Source organism: Rhea americana, unplaced genomic scaffold (assembly GCF_003343005.1).
Source record: "Rhea americana isolate MKP2758 unplaced genomic scaffold, rheAme1 scaffold_72, whole genome shotgun sequence".
Classification (NCBI taxonomy): Eukaryota; Metazoa; Chordata; class Aves; order Rheiformes; family Rheidae; genus Rhea; species Rhea americana.
The window spans coordinates 3,381,122-3,407,642 of NW_028186890.1; the positions used below are offsets into that span (position 1 = coordinate 3,381,122).

At 50.1% G+C, this 26,521-nt stretch overlaps 1 protein-coding gene across 3 annotated transcripts in view; it reads right to left on the minus strand.

Annotated features, from left to right (window-relative positions):
• ALX4 (ALX homeobox 4) overlaps positions 1 to 26,521 on the minus strand; it is a 69,430-nt gene that overhangs the window by 7,664 nt on the left and 35,245 nt on the right. For all 3 annotated transcript variants that reach the window (XM_085321865.1, XM_085321863.1, XM_085321864.1), the window contains one exon: positions 6,397 to 6,707. In XM_085321865.1, coding sequence (XP_085177991.1) covers positions 6,397 to 6,651 — 255 coding nt within the window. In that variant the 5' untranslated portion in view covers positions 6,652 to 6,707. The remainder of the gene's footprint in view (positions 1 to 6,396; positions 6,708 to 26,521) is intronic.

Here is a 26,521-nt window from a genome sequence, read left to right on the forward strand (position 1 = left end):
AGCCCAGCTGCAGGCCAGTCCCGGGGCTCACGCTGCTTTGATCTGCAGGCTCAAAGCTGGCGGTGGTGACCCGGTTCCTGCGCGGCGCGGGGGCCCGCTGTGTGCGGAGGGGTGGGGAGCAGGTAGGGAGCGCGGCGCCGGCCACGCGCGGGGCTGGGGCCAACATGTGCCAGGCATATGCAGCCCCCCCCCCCCCCCGGCGCGGCGGCCGGGGCGAAAACGCAGGCTCCGGCAGCAGCGCCCGGCCCGGCGGGCGTCACCGCCAAAGGCACCAAAGCGGGGCTCGTGCGGTGGGACACCCCCCACCCCAGGTGGGGTTTTCTCCTCTGCCATTTGTGCAGGCATTGAATTCAACTGCTGCTAGCAAAAGCAAAATGCTTTAAACCGGTGGTTCCCAAATYGCAATCCCCACGGTATTGGTAGGGATTTGCCTGTGGCAAATCAGCCACAGAACCGTGTCAGGCTGGAAATGAAAAGTGTCTGCTGTCAAAAGACTGATGCCTGGGGCACTCAAGAAGCTCTGGGGGCTGGCAGTGGTCTGCTGATCCAAAACACTTGCAACAAGATTTGGACCGCTTTTTTCAAATTATCGTTTCTCCRCTGGCCCAAGCTCCTTTGGGCTGCTTGGCGTCCTACGGCAGGGGTTCTCCAGTGGCAGGCGGGACAGTGATAATGCAAGGATGCCAGCAGAAAACCAAGCRATTTTATGTCTCTGTTGGCTTCCTGAACCTTAGAAGACACTGCTTTTAGAAAGCAAATATAACAAAAGCCCATTTTCTTTTCTTTGCAAGCTGCCTTTAGTGGAGGGATGCTGCCATGGGAGGGCAATGTGACAGGAGAGACTGCAGCCCGGTCCTCTGGGGTCGGGATGGRGTGTTTCATGCAGGAATAAGCAGTCCTTACGGGCTGCGTGTCAGTGTTACTAGCTAGAGTGGGAGTGTAGGCTAGCAGCATGCGTTTGACTCCTGCAGACAGTGGTTTGATAAGGCCTGATGTACCTAACCAGGCCTATAAAAATCTACAGAACAGAAAACGTTTCGTGGCTCCACAAGCACGCAGCCACGTGCTGGGACCCAAATCCACATGCACGCACATCTGACATGCCGCGGCGGGTGGAGAGGCTGACGCGAAGAAAGGGGGAGCCTCCCGYGCCGCCCCCGCGGCTGCCTGCCCCGCTGCTGCCGGCCTCCCCCCGAAGACCCCCGCCCCGGCTCCGGCGGGTCTGAGCCGGGCCTCACCCGGGACACTTCGGTCTTGGCCAGAAGCGGGGTGGGGGCTGGCCGTGGGGCTCTGTCCTGCTGTGGCGGGAGCTGCTCCGCTCAACCCAGTGCCCCACTGCTCCCGCCAGCCCCACTGCTGCCTCCTGCTGCCCCAGCCCGTCTGTCTGTCTCCGAGATCCCATCCCCCTGTTAAAGACCAGGCTGTCTCCCCTTCTTCTGGAGATGGCCACAGGCCCTTCACTCTCCAGCCTGCAAGAACAGAGCCAGAATTCATCCTCAAGCACTGAAACTGGACACCATTTTATCAGTGGCCTGGAATGGGAAATTGGAGCCTGGGATGAGAGAATTGAATAACTTGAGCTTGTTTTCATTTCATGTTTAATTTCCTGCAGGCTTAGCTCAGTCTTTCCGCTCCTTCCACCAGCCTCCCAGGGTTTTATGGGGGAAAAGGGATCAAGATATATTACTTCTTGCTTTGCTTTGCTTTGCTTTTATTTCCCCCCCTCCTTTCTTTCCAAGGCAGCAATTTTGCTGCAGCAGAGTTTGACATTTCCCTCTTACTTTCAAGCCCCTGCTGCATCACAGGGTCATTGGTGAAAAGTTTTTCATTAACAGCTCAAGCAGTCRTATGGTGGGCACTGGAGGGCCCTGGTTGGAGGGGTTATATCGCCTGGATGCAAAGCCTCCTTCCACCCCATCCTTCTCTGCCCCTGCCCGGAGGCGAGGCAGAGCTCCTGAAGGCCCAAGGACAGGATGGCACGGGCTTGGGGACGTGTGTGCATGCAGCGGAAGGGTTGTTCGGGCAAATACACACGCATGTGCGCAGCCCAGCCTGCATCTGCAGTGCCACGTGCAGAAGTGCCGCCCATCGCCGAGCACACCCTGCTGCCGGGGGCGAGGGTGGTCTGCAGGGACCAGCAGACAGCTGTCCCCGGGGGACACCCCCTGAGACGCCTGAGCTGAGAAGGCCCAGGAGGGCATGGTGGGGGCGTGGGGCCGGGCACCAGCCCTGGAGGCAGAGCCAGCAGCTGGGCTGTGCCGGCTTGGTGAGTCCGGCTGGTTTCCCATGGCTGTGCCACAGTGATGTTGCCTGGGGCAGAGCAGAGCTGCTGCCGCTGCTCCTCGGCAGCGAGGAGAAAGGCTGGGCATGGAGGAAAGCCTGCCAGGAGCTACCATCTGCCTGCCACCTTCTTCTTCCCTGATGGCCTGCCCTGGCTCTACCCCCTCCCTGGAAAGCTGCTGCTGCCCTCCAAAGCTCAGCAGAGGCTCAGGCAGTTGCTCCAGCCCTGCAGCAGCCCTTTCTGGGTCTGTGGAGGGCCTCTGCAGCCCAATGTGGTGAAGAGGAGGAATAAGGAATAAAATATGTCACTGACATAGGACCTACTCTGCCTCTGCACAGGACTTACTGACAGCTTGCGCTTCTGAAAACTGGGACGTGCCTCGGCTTAGCAGGTACTTTGCAAGAAGGGGCCAGGTTGCAGGGTGCAGGCAGGGGACCCTGTGCATTGCAGTGGGAATTAGCCTTAATGTTTCAGACTCCAGCAATGATGGTTGGAAACCAAAGCAGGCAGAGAAATGTTCTCTCYTGCAGCTGGAGAGGGGCCAGGCTATGGGATGCCATCTCCAGGTGCTCCACCACAGTGCCCTTAGCATGGCCTGTGCTCTGCCTGCGACTAGGGTGAATGCTTCTCCAGGCACTGGGCTCTGCAGCAGCTAGTTCACTAGTGAAGTGCAAGTTTAGGGAGGGAAGGAACCACCAGAGCTGCCCTGTGTCTGTCTGTCTCCCTGCCAGACCCTACTTGCAGGGTGCAGGCTGGCTGCACTCCTTGGGGTGACAAAGTTGGCCAGAGAGTTCAGCCCAAGGTTAGCTTGGCTGCAGGAGGGAGCATCACATCTCAAACCTGCTCAGTGCATCTCCTTCCCACAACTCTGATTTGCTAAGATCACGCTAAGTTCATCCATTATCTTATCCCACGACACCACCCACACATTAGAGGCCTGCACCTTCCCTGGTGCTCCTAGAGGTCTCCTCAAAGCCCATGGCGCTACAGTGTATGCCCCCAAACACCAGCCATAGCCCTTACCGGGTTGGTGGAGCTTGCCTGAATACAGAGCTACGATTTAGCTTGTAGAAGAAAAGAAATGAAGGGGCTTGCGGTGCATGTATTTTCTGCTGTGATTTCTGCTCTCTGCTTTGACCCTGGTTTGTACCTTGGTTCTTGCAGTAGGTGTTTTGCTTAGCCAATCATCTCCTTAGTGGCTTGCCTGCTGCTCCCTGCCTGCTGGTTGGCTATGAACTGGTACTCTCTGGGCCACCTTTCCCTGAAGCAGTTCTGGCATGGAGAGGCCTCCACAAAGCAAAGCTGGCCAGGGAGGTGGGAGGCCAGAGCAAAACATATATAAACTGGCTGTAACACAACCTAGAGCTGGAGACAGGAGCTAGGATTGTTTGTGAAGGCTCTGAACCTGAAAGACTTCCCCGTGGAGAGCATAGCCCCGTGCAATCCCTAGCCCTTGACTCCCCCCATCTGGCAGGTGCTCCTTGGGCTTGCTGAACAGGCACGACAGCTCGGGGTGGGTGCAGAGCGCAGCAGCTGTGACCACCCACGCTGGGCACACAGCTGAGGTTGTGCTGCTGCCTCACCTCCTCCCCTGACCTGAGTGCAGCCCTGTCTGGAGCATTTCCACTGGTGAAGGCTACCTGTCCTATTTCCTCCTTGGCCTGAGCTTAACCAAGGAGCACAGCCTAGGTCCCTGCCCTGCAGTTGTTGTACAGCCAAGAAATGGAAAGAAAGTGGATTCTGGTCCTAGAGCTGTCTATGTACGTATGTGTTTTATTTAAGACATGTGGGAACATGGACCTGCAGCAGACCTGAGTCCACTAGTTACTGCTTTCTAGTGATGCCAAGTCTCTATTTCTGGCACTAGTGTGACAGGCCTTCATGAGAGGATGGTGGCTAGGTTTCTAGCCCACAGCCTGATGCATGGGGGTCTTTTCTAGCTGGGGTGTGAGTATAAATCCCAATAGCAGTGTAATCAGATCTATCACTTTTGGGTAAGTACTTGAACAACCAGGCTACTTACRCAAGTAGTTCAGCTACTCTGTTATACAACCACTGTCATCACCATCTCAAGTGAGATGTGTGAGCAAGTTGTCTGCCCTCCTGGAATGACTGGACAAGTGACAGCAGTGAAGCTGCTCTGAGCTGTTGGTGATGGTCTCCATTGGGCCCTTATTCCAAGGCTGGGTGAAATCCCCAGGCTGTGGGCCTGCAAGTCACCTGCACCTCCCCATATCCCTGGTGACAAGAGTGGAGCCATGGCCCTTCAGCTTAAATATCCATCTCCTTTTGCTCGACTCGAAGGAGAGCCTTGCCAGGAGTGGCCTTTTAACGTGCCATCAGGCTGGGCTCAGTCTGGCAGGCAGTGGAGCTCCGGTGCAGCTCTGCACATTACTCCTACTGCTGTGCTGACAGTGCTGCCACTCGTTTTGCAAGAGAGTAAATGGGAACCAAAAGGTTTGAGCAACAGCAGATAGTTCCCAGAACCCTCCATGCTGAATGTAAGCRATCATTTCCCCCTAGTTTTATCCAGTGGTAACATAGGGGGAAAAATCCCTGAGACCACAGGTCATATGTAATGAATTTGTGGATCACATCTGCCTCCCCTGACCTGGCTCTGCTAGACAGTCCCACACTGTAGCTGAGACATGCTAGCTGCATATCCTGGCTTGGAGGCGAGCAGGAAGAGCTCGCTACCCTCCAGCACCTCATTCTCATTCCTCAGCAACAGGAATTTCATGCATTGTGAAGCTGGTAACTYGATGCTCTGTCTGGCATCCCAGGAGACCCCATTAGCACTTGTGATGTGTCCCTGGGAAATCAAGAGCTGCGTTGAGCGGCAGAAGTAAATAGCTGATATTTGCAGAGATGCTCATCCCCCAGTGCTCAGCACGCTAGGCACTGGACCAGTGGGAATTTCTGCTGAAATGCAGCCATGTCCGGCATGAAGAGAAACAGCTGTGGGGAAGCACACAGCTGCCCTGCAAAACACTTTAGGCAAGCGGACGAGAAAAATCCTGTAGTCAGTTGAAACTGGAAGTAAATGTGCAGATTAAAAAGGACTTATGCACGTATGCTGGCCTGATCTTCATGGCTGTTTGCAAAAAACTGTGCTGCAAGGCTTAGAGCAGAGGAAAAGCTTGGTTGTCTGTAACCTGGGTGTCTCCCTAGTGTAAGAGATACAGTCAGATGCCTCCATACTCCAGCTATCCTTGATCCTAAAACAAATCCCAGAGGTGATGATCTGATGAATGCCAGAATATGGAGGTCACAGGATTAGATAACTGGAAAATTAGATCCTAAAGTTCAGAGGGACCTCTGATGACTATAAAAGCATGAGATACAGAGGTCCGCTCCAAGAAAGAATGTTTTTTTTTTATTATTTGAAAATGCCTCTGAGCTCTGCTAGGTCTTTGGTTTCATCTTGACTCAGAGCACCACTCAGAGAATCTTCCTAGTTACCTCCTGTGGAGCTTGTCTTTGCCAAAGCCCAGATCTCACTTTCCTGGTGTATGAGAACTGGCAGCTTTGTGGGTCAAGGTAGTGTGACTGTCCAACTCTCCTGCTCCTTTCAGGGTAGTGGATGTACCTTTTTGCTCCAGAGCAGTAGGGTTCATGCATTGTCTCAGTGCCTCCTTATCCAACCAGGCAGCAAAACCTGTATCTCACCTAATGAATGAGAGTCCCCTGCCTATTCTTCTGAAGACAAGTCATTTTGTGATAGCTTTGTTTAGGGTGACAGTGAGGCTTACCTCCCACACTGGCCCATTAGCTTAAGGACAAGAGCTATCTCCATGAACCTCGAAGCTTGGGGCACCAGCCCCAAATAAAGGAGCTGGCACTAGTTTCAGACAAAGATGTATGTATGTCCTCATTCTGCCCCTGCACCTTGATGTGTTAATGCCCTCGGCAGAGAAGAGGCATGCTGGCCTGTGGCATGGGTTCTGGGTACAAGTCARTTGCCTGCAGACTGTGGGGAACTTACAGGCAACCTCAGACAGAGCAAGGGACAATGAATTTGCAGGGTCATAAGTTTGTTCCCAGAGACCTGGAAAGCATTGATTCATTTGCAGAATGACCCACTCTCATGCCCAACCCCAACGCTTCCCCCTTACCTGTACTCGAGCCTCAGTGAGGTCTGTCCTCATGGCTAGCTGCTCCCTGGCATAGACATCTGGGTAGTGGGTCTTCTGGAAGACCTTCTCCAGTTCCTCCAGCTGGTAACTAGTGAAGGTGGTGCGGTTCCTCCGCTTTTTGCCCTTGTTGCTCTCTGAGTCAGCCTTGTCCATGGGGCTAGGGAGGTCAGTGCTGGCCCTGTCCTGAGGGACTTTCACCCCGGCCTCCTTCACACTGAGGTAGCTGCTGTCCATTCCCGAAGGGTCGGAGCTTGACTGCAAGTCAGCCTCTCCCAAACTGCTCTCTTTACCTATTAGGGTGGGAGAGAGGAGAGAGGAGGGCAGGGAGAAGATTTGAGGAAACAAGGATGGAGAGGGAGAGAGAGAGAGAAGGAAATGAATGTAAATCGGTTTCAGCAGGACCATCAACAACAGGAAAAGAAAATATTTTAACAGAGCGAGATGGTGACGGTGAGCAGGGATGGGGAAAATGAGGGACTACTGATGCCACCCTGAGGCAGCAGAAGCTCCTAGTATCTGGGGCTGCTTGGCAGCCTTCAGTGCCTGGAAAGGCAAAGGCGAGGAATGAGCATCACCAGCCCAGCGCAAGGCAGGGGAGAACCATAGTGCGGCTCCCGCTGTGCTCGGTTAGGGCTCTCAGGGCTGTCTGGAGGAGAGGTGCAGAGCTGGGCTCCTGCAGCTGCTGGCAGTGGGAATATGCCAAGAGTTGGGCAGTTCAAGTGCTGAACCAGCCCAGGCTTGGCTGATCCCTCCTGGATTGACTGCAAACAGAGGTCGGCTCCAGGATGGAAAGTTCCCAGAGTCAGAGAGTGCCGGGAGTTGAGCTTCAGGGTTTGTTTATGTTTTAGGCTATACTTTATTTAAGAGAGGAGATGACTCTTTTTCAGGGTAGGCTGACAAAAACCATACCAGTACCATTACACCTGCCCAGCCAGGCTGTGCTCCAGGGAAGGGAAGGACCAGCGCAGGATGCTCCCCTTCGGTCTCCACTTTAGGAGCCAGTCAGCTGATACAAACATCACTGCGGTCCTGACGTGGCTCTTGGGAGTGGGGTGTCCGAACACCTGGCATGCTCGTATGCGCATGTCCTGACAGCAMCCTCCGCTCCCTTCTTCAGCACCCCATTTTCCACAGACAGGGCTGAATCACACAGAAGACTGCGATTCTTGATCCTGGTCACAGGAGGGGTCCATAAGGATGCAGAGGGCCAAACCCAAGCCCCAGAAGACAGTCCCCAACTATCCAGCCACCTGTATTCTCTTGCTGAGTACATGAACATTTAGGAAAAACAAGGGCGAACAGCAGGAATGTGACACACTCAGTGGGATCTGACTTTTCACCATGCGCTGCCACGTTGCAGCAGCATATCAGCAAAGTTACTCCTGATTTACACTTGTGCATCTCAGAGGACAGTCACTCCCACAACCTCTTTTTAGGACTTCAACTGCTTTCAGGAAGCAGGCTATGAATGAGGCTAATTGCCAAAGAAAAGGTTAATATGAGAAAACCCCAAGCCTGAGTGTGAGGTAGAGTGAAAGGGAGGGAGTTTAATCACCAGTCTCAGAGGCTGCTTCCCAGCAGTCTGCTCTGAGTAATTAATAATTAAGCAAGTGACAAGTCTGGCAAGGTGAACAGCTGTGGGCAGGTGCTCAGCTCCAGGTGGGTGCCCTGCGGGAGGGACGGCTCCTGCACTGGTGAGCAAGTCTGGTGGCGCGCTGGCATTTCAAGGACAAGGGGGCTACGGCTTCTCCCTGCTCACCATCACAGCTGATGCATGCAGTGGGCTTTCCCACTCTTTCCCAGTCGGCAGCAGGGATCTGCATGGGAGCTGTGGCTGGGTGGCAGCTGGCCGAGCCAGCCCAACACCTGGGCTGGAGGCTGCAATGACCAGCACGCACACAGCCTGCCTGGCCATGTGCTATGCAGCTGTGCAGCACATGTGGTCACATTTCTGCCTGGATTTTTGGACAAAAAGCATGGTAGCCCTATTGCAGAGTTTATCTCCGAGCCTCTGTGCTCAGCTCCTAAACGTTCAAGAAGGAAAGAGTGCAGTAGTGCTTTCCATCTTTGGTCTCCTATCTGATCCAAGATCATGTCAATTGGCCAGTCTCTTTTTTTAAATTTTATTTTAATAACTTATTTTTAAATGTTCTCAGTTCAGGAACCAGACTTCCTGGGAAACAACGCCACCATCTAGTGAATCTCTCTGTTGGGAGATTTCCCTCAGGAATCTTCCACAGCATCATTTCCAAGCTCATCAGTGCTAGCTCAGGCATCTTAGCCTCTGTCTTTGGAAATCCCCATACTTTCCAGCACTCATTCCTTGTTACACTAACATTGTTACACTTGATTTCTCATTTGTTATATCTTAGCTCTTCTGTGGATGGCTCTGTGACAACTTCACAGTCAAAAGTGTATGAGCAGATCTGTGACAAGGCATACATATACTCTTCCTTTTCTCATTCTCACAGCTCAAAAACTAAGTCAAATAATTCAGATGAAAATAGAAGAATGAAATGTAGCTGTTACTCTTAGCTATGAGAGCAGGAAGACCCATATTTGAGTGCAGGAGGATGAGTTATAAAAAAGGAATTGAGAAAAAAAAATGCCTAACTAGCACAGATGAGTGAAAGGTAGGACCAGGATTAAGATGTTGGAGACCGAGGAGCTATCTGTTGGTAGGATTTCCCTAGACCCTTCTGAGATCATCTTTCTAATTTTCTCCATCTCTCCTGACATGGGAGCAACAGAGATGGTGACCAAAGCTGGGAAACCATCCCCTGCAGAGGAGGATGCAGGCCGTGCAGCATATCCTGCCACATGCCCAGGCAAAGCCTTCCCATTACCCCTCGTTTGTGTCAGGGGGTCCATCCCCCCAATTCCAGCCTCCACCACCACCCGACGGTATTACCAGAAAAAGCGTACCAGAAAAAGATTCCTGTAAAGCTCTGCCTCAAGACTCTCTTTGTTTTGATCCTTAGGAACATTTTCCCAAGATTTTTGCTCCCAAGGAGTTGGGACCAATGTCCAGGACTTTGACTAATATCCTTTCTCCTTTCTTAGTTCCAGAATAGTTCCAGAAAATCTACACAAATTGACTACTGCAAATGTCTCAGTAGAGACAGAGCAATAAATAAATAAATAAATAAATGTATTCCAATAATTTTCTTCCTCCTTTCTCTCTTTCTCTTTTTCTCTCTTTCTCACTTTCTTTCTTTCTTTCTGTCAGGGAGGTCAGGCAGCTCTCTCCCATGTCTTGGCAGCTACTTCCCTAACACCCAGGCTTCCTGTGATTCCAGCAGCAGAAAGCACAAAATCTGAAGCCTTTCCTCAGGAGCTCCTCTGCTGCTCCTTAGCTACCCRTGTGGCTCATCTACCTGTGGGAAATGATTTGGGTTCAAACACAACCTTGCGTCATGTTGTGGGGTGCATCTGGTTTTTACTGCTTATGGTAAATCCTGTTCACAGAAGGGAAATCATCTCCAAAAAGAGGAAAAGTCTATGGAAAAAAAAGACATACACAAGGGAAGTGCCTGCACTGATGCATATGGGCTGTGGGAGGCCACTCAATTCATAAGGTGATTGGAGATTAACTCACGTCCTGGACTGGTACTGTCTCGTCCTACCCTGAGCACTGCATCTGATGTGGCATTCCCAGAGACCTTGCATTAGGGCTTTAAGGTGACCAGAGCTGCCTATTAACTGTGGTTTTAATACCACCTTCAGTCAGGACCCCTTGTGTTCCCCAAGAGGGTGACCACCCCTGGGCTTGAGGTCCTTCAGCATCTCCACTGCCTTGACAGAACACCAGGTATTCTCAATGCACATAAACTGAAAAAGCAAAGGCTCTGGGCTGCAAGGATGAAGCACTGACCAGGCCAGCAGTGTGGTGGCCCCTGGGCTTCCTCTTCCAGCCAAGGCCATGCATGGTGGGTGCATAGCACCCCCTGTGAGGCCCCAGACTGTGGGAGCACCAGGCAGCGTTCCCCTCTGGCCACTACTGTGGAGACGATACAAGGTCTCCATGGGGCAGCCCTTGTGTTGGTAGAGGGGTGAGACAAAGTGTCCAGACAGCCCTGATGAAGGGGACACTGTGATGCACATTTAACATGCAGCCTCAGTTGCCAGCAATCAGTCCTAAGAGGAGGGCTCATCTCCGGCATGTGCATCAGAGCGATGGAAGAGCTGCCAGTGGTGTCCACCAGCCCTTGTCTGTCCCACAGCTCCTCTCCTCTCCTAGGGCACCAGGCAGGCAGGCAGCAGCTCAGTCCTCGCAGTGGCTACGGCAGGGCTGGRGAAACACACCTGCACGCACACAGATGCATGCACGCAGACGAGCTCTGGGTCCCATCCAATTTCATTGACGGCATAACATAAACTGCAACCGGGAGCTGGGCCCAGGGTTTTCAGCAAAAAGACATTTATCTCTGCTGCGAGCAACCAGCGCCGAGTAACAAACAGCTCCCTCAGGCAAGCCGTGGGTGTGGGCGGTGCGCAGGGCGTCCCTCGCAGGGGACATGCTGCCTCGCTGATGTCAGTCCAGAGTCCTCTTTGCCAGATCGTCCACGCTCGCTTTTATGTCCCCGTGCTCCAGCCCTTTATTAGCTGTCTTTTTTAAAAAGAAATTTATCTTTCCAGACTTGAAGCACTGCGTTCTCTTGTACTAGGTGGGGGGGGGTTCCTGTGTTAAGCACAGGTCCTGCTCTCCCTTATCTGCGAGTCCTACTTTTCTTGCCTGGCTGGAGGCTGACAACTGAGAAATCACTTGAGGGGCTCATAGGATTTGTCCAGGGAGGTCTCTGCTCCCCTAACTGTTTTTTCCTCTTCATTTTGCTAATGTTCCTGTTTTAGCATCTCGCTTTTCTTTGCCAGGCCTGGCCAGAAGGACAGGCGCTATTTTCAGTGTGACAGTTCTCACCTCGTGACACGTGAGATGGGTYGGTGCTGCCAGCTGCAGTTTTAGATGTGGGAATGGTGAGGCATGGGCAGGGATCAGGATATTTGGGAAGTCACGAACTCAACTCAGGAGAGCCCTGCCTCCTCACCGCCCACCGCCTTCTTGAAGCACATCCCAGGGTGCTTGGTAGCCAGCAAAGCCTGACCATTCCTGCAAAGTATCAGCCAAAGATTTGGGCTGGCTAATCCCAAAGGCATCCCCCAGGCCTACAGGGAGACATCCACAGGCCACTGAGGACAATTGTAGCTCAGGAAAACTGGCAGAGGCTGCAATATGCTTTCTATAGATAGCCAGAGGCCAGACTCATTGCATCCTCTCGCATGCCCCTCCTGGGGCAGAAGCAGCACGGAGAGTGGGATTAGATGATTAAAGTGCAGATTAAAGCCATGGTAGTGCTCACAGGAGGACACTGAGAGCTAAGCCTGCCACTCCCTTTGCATTCCCAGCTCTGCCAGAGCATCCCACCCGCTGCATGCCTTTGCCACACTTCCCTCACCTGTAGATGGACTCTCACAACTCCATTGGCCAGTTAGCGGGTCCCTGCATCAGAACAGCTGTAGAGCCTCCAGGACCCAACACAATGTGCTGAAGCGGGCCCTACTGCTTTCTGAGGCACAGAAATATTGGGGAGGGCACGTAGTCCCCCCGCCCGGCCCTATCCCATGCAAGCAGTCCCCTGACTGGGGCTCGGGGGCTCAGGCATCTGAAACGGGGCAGTGGAGCAAGCCCCCAAAGCCGCTCTGCACCGAGTGGGAGGGTGTGCATGCTCTGAGGGGGGTGTGTGGATGTGCTGCCTCCCTGTGCTGGGGAAGGTGCCTCCCGGGACCAGGGCTCGGCTGAGCCCTATGGCATGCCTTGGCAGCAGTCCCCATTAGAAAGGCAGTGAGTACTACCTCTATCTTCTCCTGCGTGTGTTTCAGATGTGTAGAGTACAGAAACAAAATCAAGGAGGATAAGCATGAAGAGARGTAAAAGCAACTGGCCCCTGCAATCCAAAGGCTGCTAATGACTGCACTGCTACCAGTGGGGCCATGCTACAAGAGGCATAATCTCCTTTACTCCAGCTTCTGTATGCACCAGCAGAGATTAGTTGTCTCCACAAAAGGGGAACGGGTGCAGGAGCAGTGGATAGTTACTCCAGCAAAGCTATCTGCAGCGCTTAGGAATGAATGAAGGGCTGGACACACTGAGTACGGACAGTGGTGTATAGAGGGGATGGGGTGCATCTGCTCTCAACAAAACATCAAGATAGGTAACTCCGCATTCCCCAGGAACCGGATCTCCTGACCTCAAAATAGTCATGCTAAATATTGGAGTGAAGCAAATTGCATACATCTGCATACAGATATGCCCAGACTTCCTGTAACAAGAGATGGCCTCAAAGTTTCAACATAAAGTTTGGGGTGTCTGCTTCTAATCAAACCTAGAGAGACATTGAGATACATTTTCTGAAGATCTYCATGACAAGGAGGCAATGTGAGCATCATTACAGCCTTACAAGCCCCATGGGACTGTTTGGTGCTCCTTCATTCTTTAGAACTGCTTCCTTGCCCAGAGTGGAAGTAARGGGGGGGTATTTAAAGGCTTCCCAAGCTGACACCCTGCTCTCCCAGTGCCTCAGATATCGATGGGGCTGGATCATAGGCACTGCCAGGACCTTCCCCGAGTCACCCGGTAGGAATCACCAGTGGGTAGGGGCAGCCCACGATAGYTGGGCACACAGGTCCCAAACATCATTGTGCTGGTCTGCTGGGTGGCCTATGGGCAAGCAGGTTTCACAGAGGGCTTCTCCTCCTCTCATGGTGCACACAAGAGGCTCAGCACTGCAACCGCTGCCTTCTCCCCTGTGGGCAGCTGCTCCACCAAGGGAAGTTTCTCAGCCATTAGGATATGCACTAGGAATATTTCCATCCTCTAGCAGAGGATGCCTGGTGCTCCAGCGAATGGCTTATGAGGATCCCTAGCTGGTCTGGGACAGGAGAAGCCTGTCTGAACCTACCCACATTTGTCCTGCGGATCCCACTGACGGAGGGGTGGAGTGAAGCCCACGCAGACCACACTTTGCCTTTAGGTGCCCCTGCAGCCCTGGGGCCAGCCCTGGCCATGGACGTGCAGCACACTGCTCTGCTGACTCCGCTCCTGTGGGCACCAGGCGTTAYAACTTTCTTATCACAAGGCTTGTGTTGACAGCTCATATCTACTTTGTACCCACCAGTGACGATTGTGGGAGGGTGAAGAAGCAAAATCTTCTCTATGAATTGTCTCATCTATCAAATTTAACCCAGAGTGAATTCTGCTTGGCGCATCCACGTGGCCGGGGAGAGTGGAACCTGTCACACGCAGGAAGCAATGCTGGAGGCAGTCTGAAGCGGTGTCCCCGGCCAGCGCGAGGCCGGCTGATTTGCTTTGGAAGCGCGTGTGGCTGCGGGCGGACCGGGAGCCCCGGCCGCTCCGGGCTGCCTCCCTGCCCCCTTACGAAACGGTGCGGTGGCCGTCTGCCTTCCTGTCCTGCCAGGTACCGACMCAGCAATTCTCTCCCCGTCCGTGCCTTGATCTCTCTGGCCTGGTACTTTGTCATTTCACAGYGCCTCTCCTCGCCTGCTCAGCCATGCGCTAACTCTTACTTTTCATAGTAACAATGCTGGGTTTTGTGGGTTTTTTTCTTTTCTTTTTTTTTTAACTCTCTGTTACAGATATTTAAGACAACTTCTTAAATCCAGTCCTGGCTCTTAATGCCATTCTCTCAACTGCTGCTTAAATTTAAGTGCTAAATTTTCCCAAGRTATGGTTTGGGCCATGTATTCTGGATTTCTTACCAATGAAGGGCTGCACTACTAGTCCAGCCAGCACACCTCCAAGACTTGGCCAGTTTTAGTAACCTTATCCAGTCCTTGTGATCCTGCCCTAAAACATGTTGAAGCTATTATATTTTTTCCCAGATTATCTACTTCAGCCTTCTGCCTCCCATCTGTCATTGTCAAGAAGTCAACACACGGCTATCATTTAAAAGCCAAACCACATTTTGGGTTATACGGAATAAAATGGAGCAGCTGGATTTTAGGCATACAAAGGCCCAAATCCTTCCRTTTATTCCTGTTCAGGGAGTGAGCATCCTTGTAGTCTGCAGATGTAAAGAAGAATTTAAAGGTAGAGAGAAGACTCAGAATTTCAGAGCTGAATTTGGCATTGCCAACTTTACTAGTGATGATAGGATATTTAATCAGATCTTCCCTCTTGGGCCCATGACATTGAACAGCATTCTTTTCTAAAAGGCAGCCATCCCTAGGGTGCTTAAGTGCACCACTCTGTCATAAGCAGGAAGACTACAGTGACCATCTGAAACTACATGAGGGGACTGGCTGAGTGCAGAGCTGCAGTTAGACGTTAGGCCTGTTGCCTGCAGAAGAGTCCAGCACTGCCACGGGGCACTGCTGCTTTGGGCTGGTACTTCTGCAGGAGACGTACTGGGGTCTCAAGCTCTCTAGGAAATGAGAACACCTTGAGAATGACCCAGAACTTGGTGCTGCTCTCCCACCTTCTGGCTTTAATCACTAGGTGACAGACGTGTCACCTTCAATTTGCCACACGTGAAAATGATCCCCTACACGTAGTCAGAAGAGGAGGTGGCCTGTGCCTCATATTTGCTTTTGGTTAGATCCATCCATGCAGGAGAAACCAATGCGAGCCAAGGGGCTAGAGGAGGAAATAAGTCATGGGAGGCAGTTTGGTGCATYACCTTGGAGACAGTCAGGTCCCTGAAAGACAGGGACATAAAACGGCTCCTGTCCTTGCCTGTCTCACAGCTGGGCACACTGCCCAGGAGTTGGATGACTCCTTTGCCAGCGTGGCAGCTGGGGATAGCAGTGAGGGGTTTAGCCTGGAGGTCAGTAGAAGAGCAATGGATCCATTAAGGATGCCACTTTTCAGTTTGTGACCAATGGCKTCTTTAAACTACTCTAAGAGGTTCACCACCTTGCCAAGAAAAGCAAGGCCATTTTGCTGTATAAGGGTATGTACCYGTAGAAAATTATTAGGGGCCCACAAATAAAAAAGGAATAAAAAACTCACAGGACTAGATAAGAAGGGTCACACCATACAGGACTGGAGCACCCTCGGTGAGAGCTCCAGGATAGTTTTAACTGACTACTAACTCGAGGCACTGACTAGCAGATTGCAAGTATGTGACTAAAACTGGATGCTTYCTGGGGAGTCAAAACTGCCTTAGTCCTGGCTACTCGCAGGCTCTCTGCTGCCCAACTGGTTGTGTTTTGCTTAAATAATCACTGCAGATAATCACTGGGTTTCAGAATAGGGCAGCTGATAAAGGTTACTAGTGCTGCTGAGGAGTCTGCAGCACAGCAACCGTTGGGGGAGTTGGCATATGCACGTGCGCGTGCATGTGTGTGCATTAGTTCTTCGTGGAAGTTTGTGTTTTTCTTGCTTTTTTTCCTGATCTTTTTTCTTATACAGACAACTGCTTTCCAGGGCACATACTAGTTTATTTCCTGAGTATCTGAATTCACACACCCTGTGGCTRCTTGGGGAAAGCTCAGCATCATCTGTATAAATGCAACATGTATTGCTTGCTCCTCCTTCATGATACTTAAAGGACACTAACATAACTCACTTTTATATAAATAAATCAATTCTGGAAGCTCTGAGGAGAAGMTGTGAAGGGAGTGAAAGGGCACAGTTTATGTCCAAATTCTTCTTCATGTGGCATGTTCATTGGAGCAACAAGAAAGTGCTGGCTAGCAAATTTTGAAAGCATAAAAACTGTAATTGAGACTCACCTCCTGCCTCCCAGAATGCAGTATCAGAAAAAGAGAATGAGCAAGACAGAGTGAGAAAATATAGTGCTGTTGTCTCCACCGGGAGAAAACAGGACTGCTCCGTTGTGTGTCGTGGCCTCTTCACTACTGAAGACGAAAGGAAACCATGGTTTAACCCAAATATGGTGGAGCTGGGGATCTTGGCTGTCCCGGGTGAACCCAAGAGTTTCTCAGTGACCTGTTATTTTTCCTCTCTCACACCTGAAGGTCTTTAGTGGCAGCAGCTGACGACACAGTGCCTCGGAGCTGTGCTCTGCTGCGCCAGCATCGCCTATGAGATGGCATTTTAAGTGACAGTCGATGTAGGTGACAGTCACCCCTGTGCGGCAGAGTGGCAGCCAGACCCTCGCAGATCCACACACCACGCCAYGCTTAGCCATGGTGGCCAGCTAACTGGTTTGCAGTGCACTCTGCCCCTTCTGGATTATGTGCAAAATCCTGCTCAAAAATATGATGGTTAAGATGGGTTAGCTGCTGCGTTTTAAAATGACACTTTCATTTTTCACTGTACTACAAACAGCTGGGAAATACACGTGGCTTTTGTGCTATGTCCCACTTTGTTTGCCTAAAGTTATGTTAGTGCACCAAAAGCCACCTAGCACCTTTGCACTGATGTACCACCAGCGCTTGTCTGCCAAGGAAGATGGATGTGGATGAGCCAGGCAAGGATCTGCAGGGRTCTTGAAAGGATTTTCAGTTTCCTTTTGGCTCTGAATTTGCTACCTTTTGAATAAGCAGATTGCTCCTTCCAAAGCATTCAGGTGTAGCCTTTCCATGACCATGTCTGTCTGAGGGTTTCAGCTTGTCTCAGGTCCCTCAGAAACAGCTCCTCATGGTGGTGTAGTGTGAACACCTAATTGCTCTTGACTGAGATGGGMGTTGAGCACCTGAATACCTGTGAACACCTGAGCAAGTACTGAATAAGACAAAATATGGAAGCTGATAAAAAAATGAGCATCATTAATATAGAATGAAATGTTGAATGGGATCATAGACTTGTGCCTACACAGCTGCCTGTAGCCATTTACTGGAAGTTAAGTCCAAAAATGCCCACAGATCCCATCTTGATTACATGAAACACAGAACTGACAGATCCYCGTGCTGCTTGCTGACGCATTTTTTCCTACACAGACAGCAGCTTGTCATTTTGCATGCCCCAATGCCATGAACCAACGTGAGGCCTCTGCCCCGTTCCTCTCAGAGCTGAGTGTCACCAACTGGCCATCAGCATCCAGGGGAGCATCTACCCTGTCCGTTTTTCTGTCTCATTTCAGTTCCCTTAGGGTAGTGTTTCCTTTAGAAAATCTGGATACAGCAAGGTTACTTTTCTCTTATCTGGAAGTTATCTCTAGTAGAGTTACATGAGGATAGTTTTTAAGGTAGCCAGGATTCAACTGCCCTCCCTGCTCCAAGGCTTTATAAAAATTGGGATCTGTATCTGCCACAGCAAAATGTTGCACTTAGCTAGTGTATGGGGGCAGCCAGGCTGATGGCAGCCACGTGTTCAGCATGTGCAGAAACACTGAATTTTTTAGGGGTCAGTGGTACGCGAGGGTGATGCAGGACACAGGGCTAAACTCTGACTCTGAAGGAAAGAGCATGAGCCTCCCCATCAGATGCAGATTTACACATTTGTCTTAGCCTCCCCCTTTGGCCTCTGCAAGGAGCTGGAAGGATCTCTTGCCTGAGCACTATAAGGYAGAAAGTTGGCTCTTTCCTGCAAGCTGCCAGCTCCTCCAGAGCTTTGCCCTGGGAGCAGTGAGTCTTCCCGGGCCATTTCTCTGCTCCGYGCTGGGCAAGCCGCAGGTCTGCTCTGCCAGGGAGAGGTGGGGGCGCATAACCTGAATGCAGGTCCCACTGCATATTGCCTGCCACGCTAACTCCACAAGGCAACGGCAGCCCTTGCTTATGACAGTGGATATAAATCAGCCATCTGGTTGCAGAGAGATGGGCCACGCGCCTTCCCAGCTGGGGTGCCAGGCTGGTAAGGCACAACCACCTCAGGGGATTTGAGCCTTGCTCTGATGTCTGATTACAGCCCAGTTTAATTCCTTGCTGCCAGCTTTGAGAGTGATTCACCCTATTGCATGTGCCTGTGCCTGCCTGGACAGTGTCTGTGCAGTTTGTCTGTCTGTCTGTCTCTCTATATCCCTCTGTCTGTCTGCTTTACCAGGGGAGCTGCTACACAGCGGTGGYGGGAGTGCATTACTGAAGTTCAGCTGCCTCCCAGAGGTGGCTTTAAGTTGCTTGTTTTATGCTGCTAATAACACGGCTGAAGCTGTAACCTAAACTAGCAGGCAAAGCAAATGGGCAGAGGGAAGGAGGTGAGAGACATTTGTCACGAGCTGGGCAAGAGCTCGGCTGCCTTAGCAYTAGGGAGTCCTGGTTCAAATTAGTGACAGATGAGCATCAAAAGCCTTGCAGATGCTGTCCAGAGAGGCATCAAAACGGGGTACGCCTGGCTGCAGCCTGGCCATGCTACAGCCCTCATCCAGCAGAGCACTTTAGCGTGTGTGCAATGCTGGACCACTCTTACGCTTAAAGTCAGGCAAAGGCTTATGTGCTGCAGACTGGCAGTCAGACAAGCYGCCCAAATCCTCCCAGCACAGCTCCTACGCTAACTGTAGCAACTGCCGATTCAGGCCMGCAGGCACCCCAGCGGGGAAGAGTTGGGGATGCTAAGTTTGGGTGAGATGCTGAGTCAGCCCCATTTCTTGTCCAGAACAACACATCTCAGGGGAATTTGGGTGCTACTGGTTTCACTTGGAAACTGGAAAGCATGAGTGATGGGAAAATGAAATAAAAACAGAAAACACCCAGAGTTGGCTGAACTTTGCTGAACCACAGAAAAGCTTGAGTCTGAGTGTTGGGCCAAAGTTTGGCCCATGCTCTTTAACCAAATAGTTCTGCTGCTCTTCAGTTTTATATAGCTGATTAGTAAAGAAAGGCACAGATGAGGGAAGAAAAACATTCAGCTTTTACCAAACATGCCTGTTCTTGGAAGTACAGCTAAAGCTTCTTTCCATTCTGACTGCACATTGCAAAACTCGAGGCCAGCCAGGTCTGGGAATTGCTAATGTTCCTACGAGCACTAGGCTTTTATAAGCACTCCAGAAAGAAATTAGGACTCTGGCTACCAAAGCTGCCAATTCACACTCACTGGGGCTGGGAGACAGACAGGCGGTAGGTTTTAGCAGCAGATAGAAAGAGGCAGCACAAACAAACTGAAGCAAAAAGCAACGTAAGCAAAATCGGAACTTGCCAACCAAGAATGAAGACAAAATAGCGAAGGGCAGATTTGGCCGCGGCAGGCTGTCTCCCTGGATCCCTCCTCCCTCTGCTGCTCAGGTCACCTCTCGCCAACGAGCTCCCCGGCGGCAGCGGTGGCCAGGGCGCCCCGTGCCCRTGCCCAGCTGCCCCACGCTCCCTCTACCCGCCCTGCTCCCCGGACAGTATCGTGCTGAATGTCTATCCGCAAAGCACGTCCTTAGTGTGACCCRCAGAACGTGTGCGTTTAGCCAGGGAGAAAGAAGGAAATAAAGAAAAATCAGTCTGCGACTGACGTGCTTGGAAACTCCAATTGCCCCTTACACAGTCTAAACAAATATTTATTTAAATTACTCAGAATGCCCCAGTCTTTTTATATGTATCCCAGAAGAGTGTCATAAAACATCTACAAAAAGGACTCCATTAACCTCTGCTGCCCTGAGTTAGAGCAACATATTTCACCTCCAGTTAAATTGAAGTTTAATAAACTCTTTGCCTCTGTCGGATCCCTCCCGCCCCCTCCAGCCGGTGCTCCCCCGCCCCAGCCTTGCTCTGGGACCCGCGTGCGACGTCGGCATTCGCCGTGAGCAGCGGCCACCAAGACGGGGGGCTCATTAGCGCTGCTCTGGAGCTCTGGCTGCTCTGATCACGGCGGCAGAGCACCTGAGCGTGCTCAATAAATCACCACCCTAAGTGGCTGCTACAATCTCACACCTTTCATTTTTTTCTGTTGGGGTCCTGAGGAGGAGGGGAAGGATCTTTGAAGCTCTCCCCTGTTTTTCTTCTGCCCCAGAGTCTAATCACCAGCTTAGTATGCTTTTATCTATGAAGGATTAGCTCCACAACCTTCGTTCCACAGCAGGAGAGCGTGCACGTTCCCTCAGGGAGTCAGGGACAGCCTCCCCCTCTTTCGAATGATACCAACCAGTGATGTAAATCACTGTATTCAAAAAAAAAAAAAAAAAAAAAAGGAAATCCTGCTGGCTTCACAATTTAAAAGCAAAAATTTTTTTTTGTCCAAAAAGTATATATGTGCTGTTCAATAATCTCCTCCTCTTAATAAAGTTTTGCCAGTTGATCCAGGAGTAGAAACGATACCACGTGACTCGGCCAATTACTCTCACGAGACATTTGTGCAGGAGTCCAAGCACATGGTTCACAAAGAAAAGGGATGAAAATGATTTACAGAAGCAGTGAGGCAAAGGTTTATTGATAATGAGGCACTCAGAGGAAATGGGATGAATGTGCCTGAAATTCCTTTGGTAAATAAATAATAAATAGTATTCACAGCTGACACAACTTACGCTTTTCATTTTAAGTAGTGAATGGCAAGATACAGAGTGAATGACAGTTATCAAGAAACAAACAGAAAAAGGTAACACTGAACAAGGAAAAAGTCAACAAAAGYGTGCTCTTATTTGTGAAAGAGGAGCAGCGAATTGCTCCAAAGGTAAATGGTTCATGTCAAATGATTTGGAGTGCTATGCCCTCCAAGGTCTGAAAAGGGAGATTTTATTCCACTTGAAGACTAACTACTTCAGCTTGCAACATGCTTAATTGTCTCCAGGAAAAGGAAAAAAAAAAAAAAAAAAAAAAAGTAATCTTGCATGAGCCAGGAGTTTGACTTTTATTTTCCTCTCCACTTCTTTGGCTTAAGTCTCCCCTCAAATTCCCCATCCTCATGTAAGCTGGATTCCCACAGCCTCCCACTCGTACTGCGCTTGTTCTCTGGTGGCTCAGCTGTGCTGCCAAAGCCCTGGGAGTGTGGCCACCACCTGTGGGGTGGCCAAATCAGGCCAGGAGCAGATCTCTCACCAACACATGCAGCACTGAATTCCTTTAAAAAGCCACTCTGAAACTCAATTTTTCTGGGGAAAAGCTGCCTCAGAGACAGTGTTTGCAYCTTGTACAGCTACGGCTTGCAGGGCAGCTGTACCTGGGGTGGGACGGCTCCACCACCGCTGACRGACCACAGCCATCACTGTTGGCTGAGATTACACCCTCATGGCCTGCACCCTCAGGCTGCACTTAACTCACGGACCAGACAGGTCTGCAGGACGCAAGACAGTAAGCAGCAATAGCACAGTCTCTAAGGAGCTTTTGTGCCTTTACTYTTTTTCTTCCCTAATATGCTCCTTGTTTCCTAGGTCTTCAGCTCATATACCAGGAAGGCTGCACAGATGCTTGGCCGCGAGTGAGCCCTGTTTTGCACCYGTGGCCCCCTTGCTGTGGCTCCCTTGGGTACAGCTGGCAAGGAGGACAAAAAGCCACAGGCAGCTAGKCTGAGCCACTGTGCTGCCGAGCAGAGGCATCTGGCTCTGGCCGGTGTGCGGCAGTGCCACGGCATCCTTTTCGCTCCTGGCATGTGAAGTGGGGGGCTGAGGAGCTGGAAATACAYGGTGGCACTAATGGTGCCAGCAGTGTGGTGCAGGCGGCACAAGAAATAGGAACTAATGCAGTTGTCCTGGTGATGGCTCACGTTCGCCTGCCTAGCTCCTCGGGTGTGCAGAAGTGCTCGCGGGGTGCATAGCCATAGGGGGTGTTTGATAGGGCCCCAATTAGGGGGCTTGGGCAGGCTGTGTCTGTGTGTGAAGCAAGGCTGTCACAAGACAGCCCAGACAAGGGATGGTGGGCATACATGCATGACCATGGGGCTCTTCCTTTTTATGGGAAAAGCCAGAGGACATGGCACAGCGATTGCGGATCCACCACTAACCAGGCCACAGTGCTAAAACTTTGGGCAGGAACTGATAAAAGTAAACTAATCGGAGGAGAAACTCTACCTAGTCAACAGCTTTGTGTTTCTCCTCTTTCTTCAGTGTGAGCATGAGCCTTATTCACTGTGCAGCACCTGCACGCTATGCCAGCAGTGTCCCCTGGCTCCCCATAGCATTGACCTGAGCTGCATCTGAGCACCCCAAGAAGATGCCTGTTCTTCTTGTCACAGYGACCCTGGTGAGAGGAGGCCCTGATATTGCTCATGATGTGCAGATGGCAAACTGAGGCAGGGAGCCACCAGGCACAGAGCAACCAGTCTGAGATACCTGGCATTTACCTAATAGTTTTACACGTTGGAGATGAAGGCCCTAGTGACCTCAGCTATGCTGTGAATGCTCCGAAGCTCTGCGAGCTAGAAAGAGCTGCACAGGCACCCTCAGATTGAAGACCACAGAGCTGGTGACCACCAAGGACAAGCCCAACCAGGGACGAAAGTGATTGCACAGCCTGCCCGAGCAAGGCCTACCTCTACTGCAGTGAGCACYCTACCATAGGCCCAACAGGCCATGCCAACAACAGGGACCACCAGACCAAGAGGCACTCAAGTGTGCAGGTGACCCTGGGAGACTCTCACTGTCTCAAGGTGCTTAGCTTCAATGCTGCCCAGATGCCCTGGACCACCCAGTAACCTCCTAGGACCTTCGAATCTTTGTTACCCAGTCCCAATCTCCTCTTTAACATGGCCTCAGTTTTCCCTTCTTGTTTTAGACCGAGCTTCTGCCATATCCAGATTTCTTATCTTGGCCTTTTATTTCTTCCTTAGATATGTTTTTTCTTGCATCTGTATTTAAATCATCATGCTGCCTACATTGCCTGGGTCTGAGGAAGCCTGAGTCCATCCCTTGGAGTAACAAGCCACAGCAATTTGAGTGAGTTCAGACCTGGATGGAAATGTGCTGAGAACATGTGAAATCTGTGGTGTGAAAATCAAAGCTGTCTTTACTGAGCAAGTGAGAACTGTAACTTCTTAAGGCTTGTTCTTGAACAATTTTTCAGAGGAAAGGAAAGAAATACATTTCCCACCCAAAACCCAGTTTCACTGTGAGTTTGACATTCTTGTTCCAAAGCACAGTGCATCAGAAATTCTGAAAAAAGACACGGTCTGATTTTTCTAACACGGAGAAAACAAAAATATAATTAGTTTTAGCTACATTATTGGAAACAGCTGTAATTGCTTTAGATGAAAAATATTATAAAAAGCCAGAGGCAAACAACTGCTGTGAGATGTTTTARCCCAAATCATTAACTTTGGGGAAGTTAGAAGCAACGAGAGACAGGAGCTTAGTGGGAAGTGCCAGACGGTAGATGCAAACAGCACTGACTGTAGTAATGCGTCTCCTAAAGGAAAACAAAAATTGTGGATCTTGCAAACAGCAAAGCTCCTGGAACACCACTAATTCTCAGCAGAAGTGGATGATTATTTGAAAGATCATGACCATGAAAATCAGCTTGTATTAAAAACTGTGTTCACATCAGCTGTGCTCATGCTTGYTTTTGTGTTTGTTTTCAGTTAACATTCCAGGGTAGGATCATATTGACAYGAGTGACAGCAAATGTCAAATAAACATTAACAAATACTCACAAAAATCATTTTTAGGAACTTGTGAAAAGGAATATTTGCCCTAGAAACCTAATTTTGCCAGTAATGCCCATCCAATCAGGGAATAGAGATGACTCCATGAGATTTTACCTCATATATCCACCATGTACCTACTCCCAACCCACCAGTGATGATCAACTCTTGGCTGCATAATTCTTAGACCAATTCACACACACACACACACACACACTGATTAAAGATTGCTCACAAACATTATGACAATAATCTTGGATCACAGGCAGACCTTGAAAAATCGCGTCTTGCTCACAGGTGATCTGCAAACACAGCATGAGTTTAGTACTTTCCTCCTGCCCCTTTTTCCTCCAACATAATCCCTTAGAGGAGTCCTTGATTTTGCAGATTTCTGATTTACATATGGGTAACTTTGTGCTAACGCAGACTCCCCACGCTCACGAGGGCTCTGCCTGGAGAATAATCCATCCCAACTTCCCAGCCAGCACTTCAGGGTGTATATGTTGCCTTCTCTAGCAGAGTGGGAAGCAACTGAAAGGCATTAATGGTACATAGAAAGAGCGACTGCAAGCAGGATGCTTGTTTGTTTGGCCTAGAGGAGATGAGTAAAATACACAATCAAAAATTATAGGCTGAAACTAGTATGTGTTGAAAGCGCTAGTCCAAAAGGTACTAACTGTTTCACAGTTTCCCAGCTGAGAGTAAGCAAGAGGTACTTTTACCCATGTCCTCTTCCTCAATTCTTTAGAAATAGGCATATCCGCAGGGGTCTGGAAAGAATGAAATTTGGGAAGAAGAATGGATAAACACTTCAGTTTCCAATGTCTGAGGACTCCTGGCATTCACCACAGGGAATAGGAGGAGGCCACTAGGCATTGGCTGGGCCTTCGCTTCCTGAACCGTCCCCAGCTCTTCAGCTCCACAAGGAATGTCTGCAAGGAAAGCAGTCGGGGGCTGCAGCGGGCTGCCTTTTCCTTCCTTCTCATTTCAAACTAGGATTCCCACACCAATGTCTTCTCAGATTTACTAGCGCACTGAACATTTGGGCCATAATTCTGCAGAATTCACAAGAGACAAACATGCCCGCATGGGAACATGTGATTTCTGATGCAATTCATTTTGTTCACGAGACTCTCAGGAAAAGCTATATAGTCAGATGTAAATAATGATTCTCCTAACTGCAAAAATCCTTCAGTGAAACAGTTATAAGGCTGTAGATTGGAACAAGCCAGAATTTTAGAGCCAAGTTTTTAGTGCTTCAAGAAACTGTGGAGGTTCTCCATCATGAAGAAGKGGGCAGACAGCCCCAGACCTGGGCCTGCCTATACAGAAGGGCTTATCTGGAAGTAGGAGMAATGTGAATATTCTCAGTTAATGTCCTGTGTATTCCAAAGTGAAAATTCAACTTCCTGAATCACTTCGATAAAACCATTATTCCTCATAGACACCTCCTACAACAGATGAAGCCAGGGCTTATAAAGAGGGATAGCAGGCTTGCTATACAATCCAATTTAGTGAAAATGCATACTGGTCTAAATAAACTTCYCCTGTAAATAAGACCTTTGTAAAGTAAGTCCCAGTTGAGAGAGATTTTTGTGTGTATATCTTTGTAAAGAACATGATCTGAGCTAAACAGGAAAGAAAATCTTAGTGCTTCCATCTCCCAGCAGTAACCTGGGGTCATGATATTCTTAATACAGTAAGAACCTCTACACGTTATTGTCAGTTGGTGATGGTTTGGAAGCCAATGTGTCATGTATTTATTTAATGAATTTTGCCCCCAGGAGAAAACTTTGCCAGAAGAGGGCCAGGTGGCTGCAGAGTGGAGCTGCCCAGATGGGGTGGGGTGGCCTGCTTGTGAAGCATCCTCGCATGGGACACAGCAGGAGCTGTTGAGCTAACCTGGGGTGCTATCTCACTATCATTACTGCACCACCAGGCCTTACTCTCCCCCCACCCCATCTGCCCAATTGTTCAGGACATATCTACCTAAGAAGTACTGTTTGAGCTGCCATCAGCTTTTTGGTGCCTTCTTCTGCTGATTTCGTTGGGTCGACAGCCACTGTGTCACTACTTCTGGCATGGTGCTGACTGAAAGATGGTTGCTTTCCTCACCACCACCAAGCAATCCCCTCAGAACCTACCTCTTCCTAACCTGCTGATAGCAAAGTACAAAAGGATGGAGTCTCGTCACCTGTTTCATCCTCAAAAAATGAGGAAGATTACAAAGGGAACGTATTTAGTTATTTAGATACTATTGTCAGGACATTTTCACAGAGACGGTTCAGAGGGACACAACTTCCATTGAGAWGTCACTGTAGGCTATCTCTCGCTGCTCAGCTTCCTTATGACTCCCTGAGAGCAAAGTTTATAGTTTCAATGAAATCTATGGGCTAAACCAGGTCGTTACATATTTTTCTCTAATAGGGAACTAATTTTCATCAGACTCAACATCTCCACYTGCATTCTCAGTCTTTGACGCCTACTCAATTCCCCTCACAATTCATCCTGGACTAGGGCCCACTTGACTCTTACGTGTTAATGCATATATGAAGTCACTGCTACACATCATGACTTACCCGCTTTGGGCTCCTAATCTCTCTTTCTCCATGGGATGTGAAATCACCTTGGTTTCCACATATGTGTCTAAATCATTTTGCCAGAGGCTGTACTGAAATTTATTTTTCTCTAGAAAAA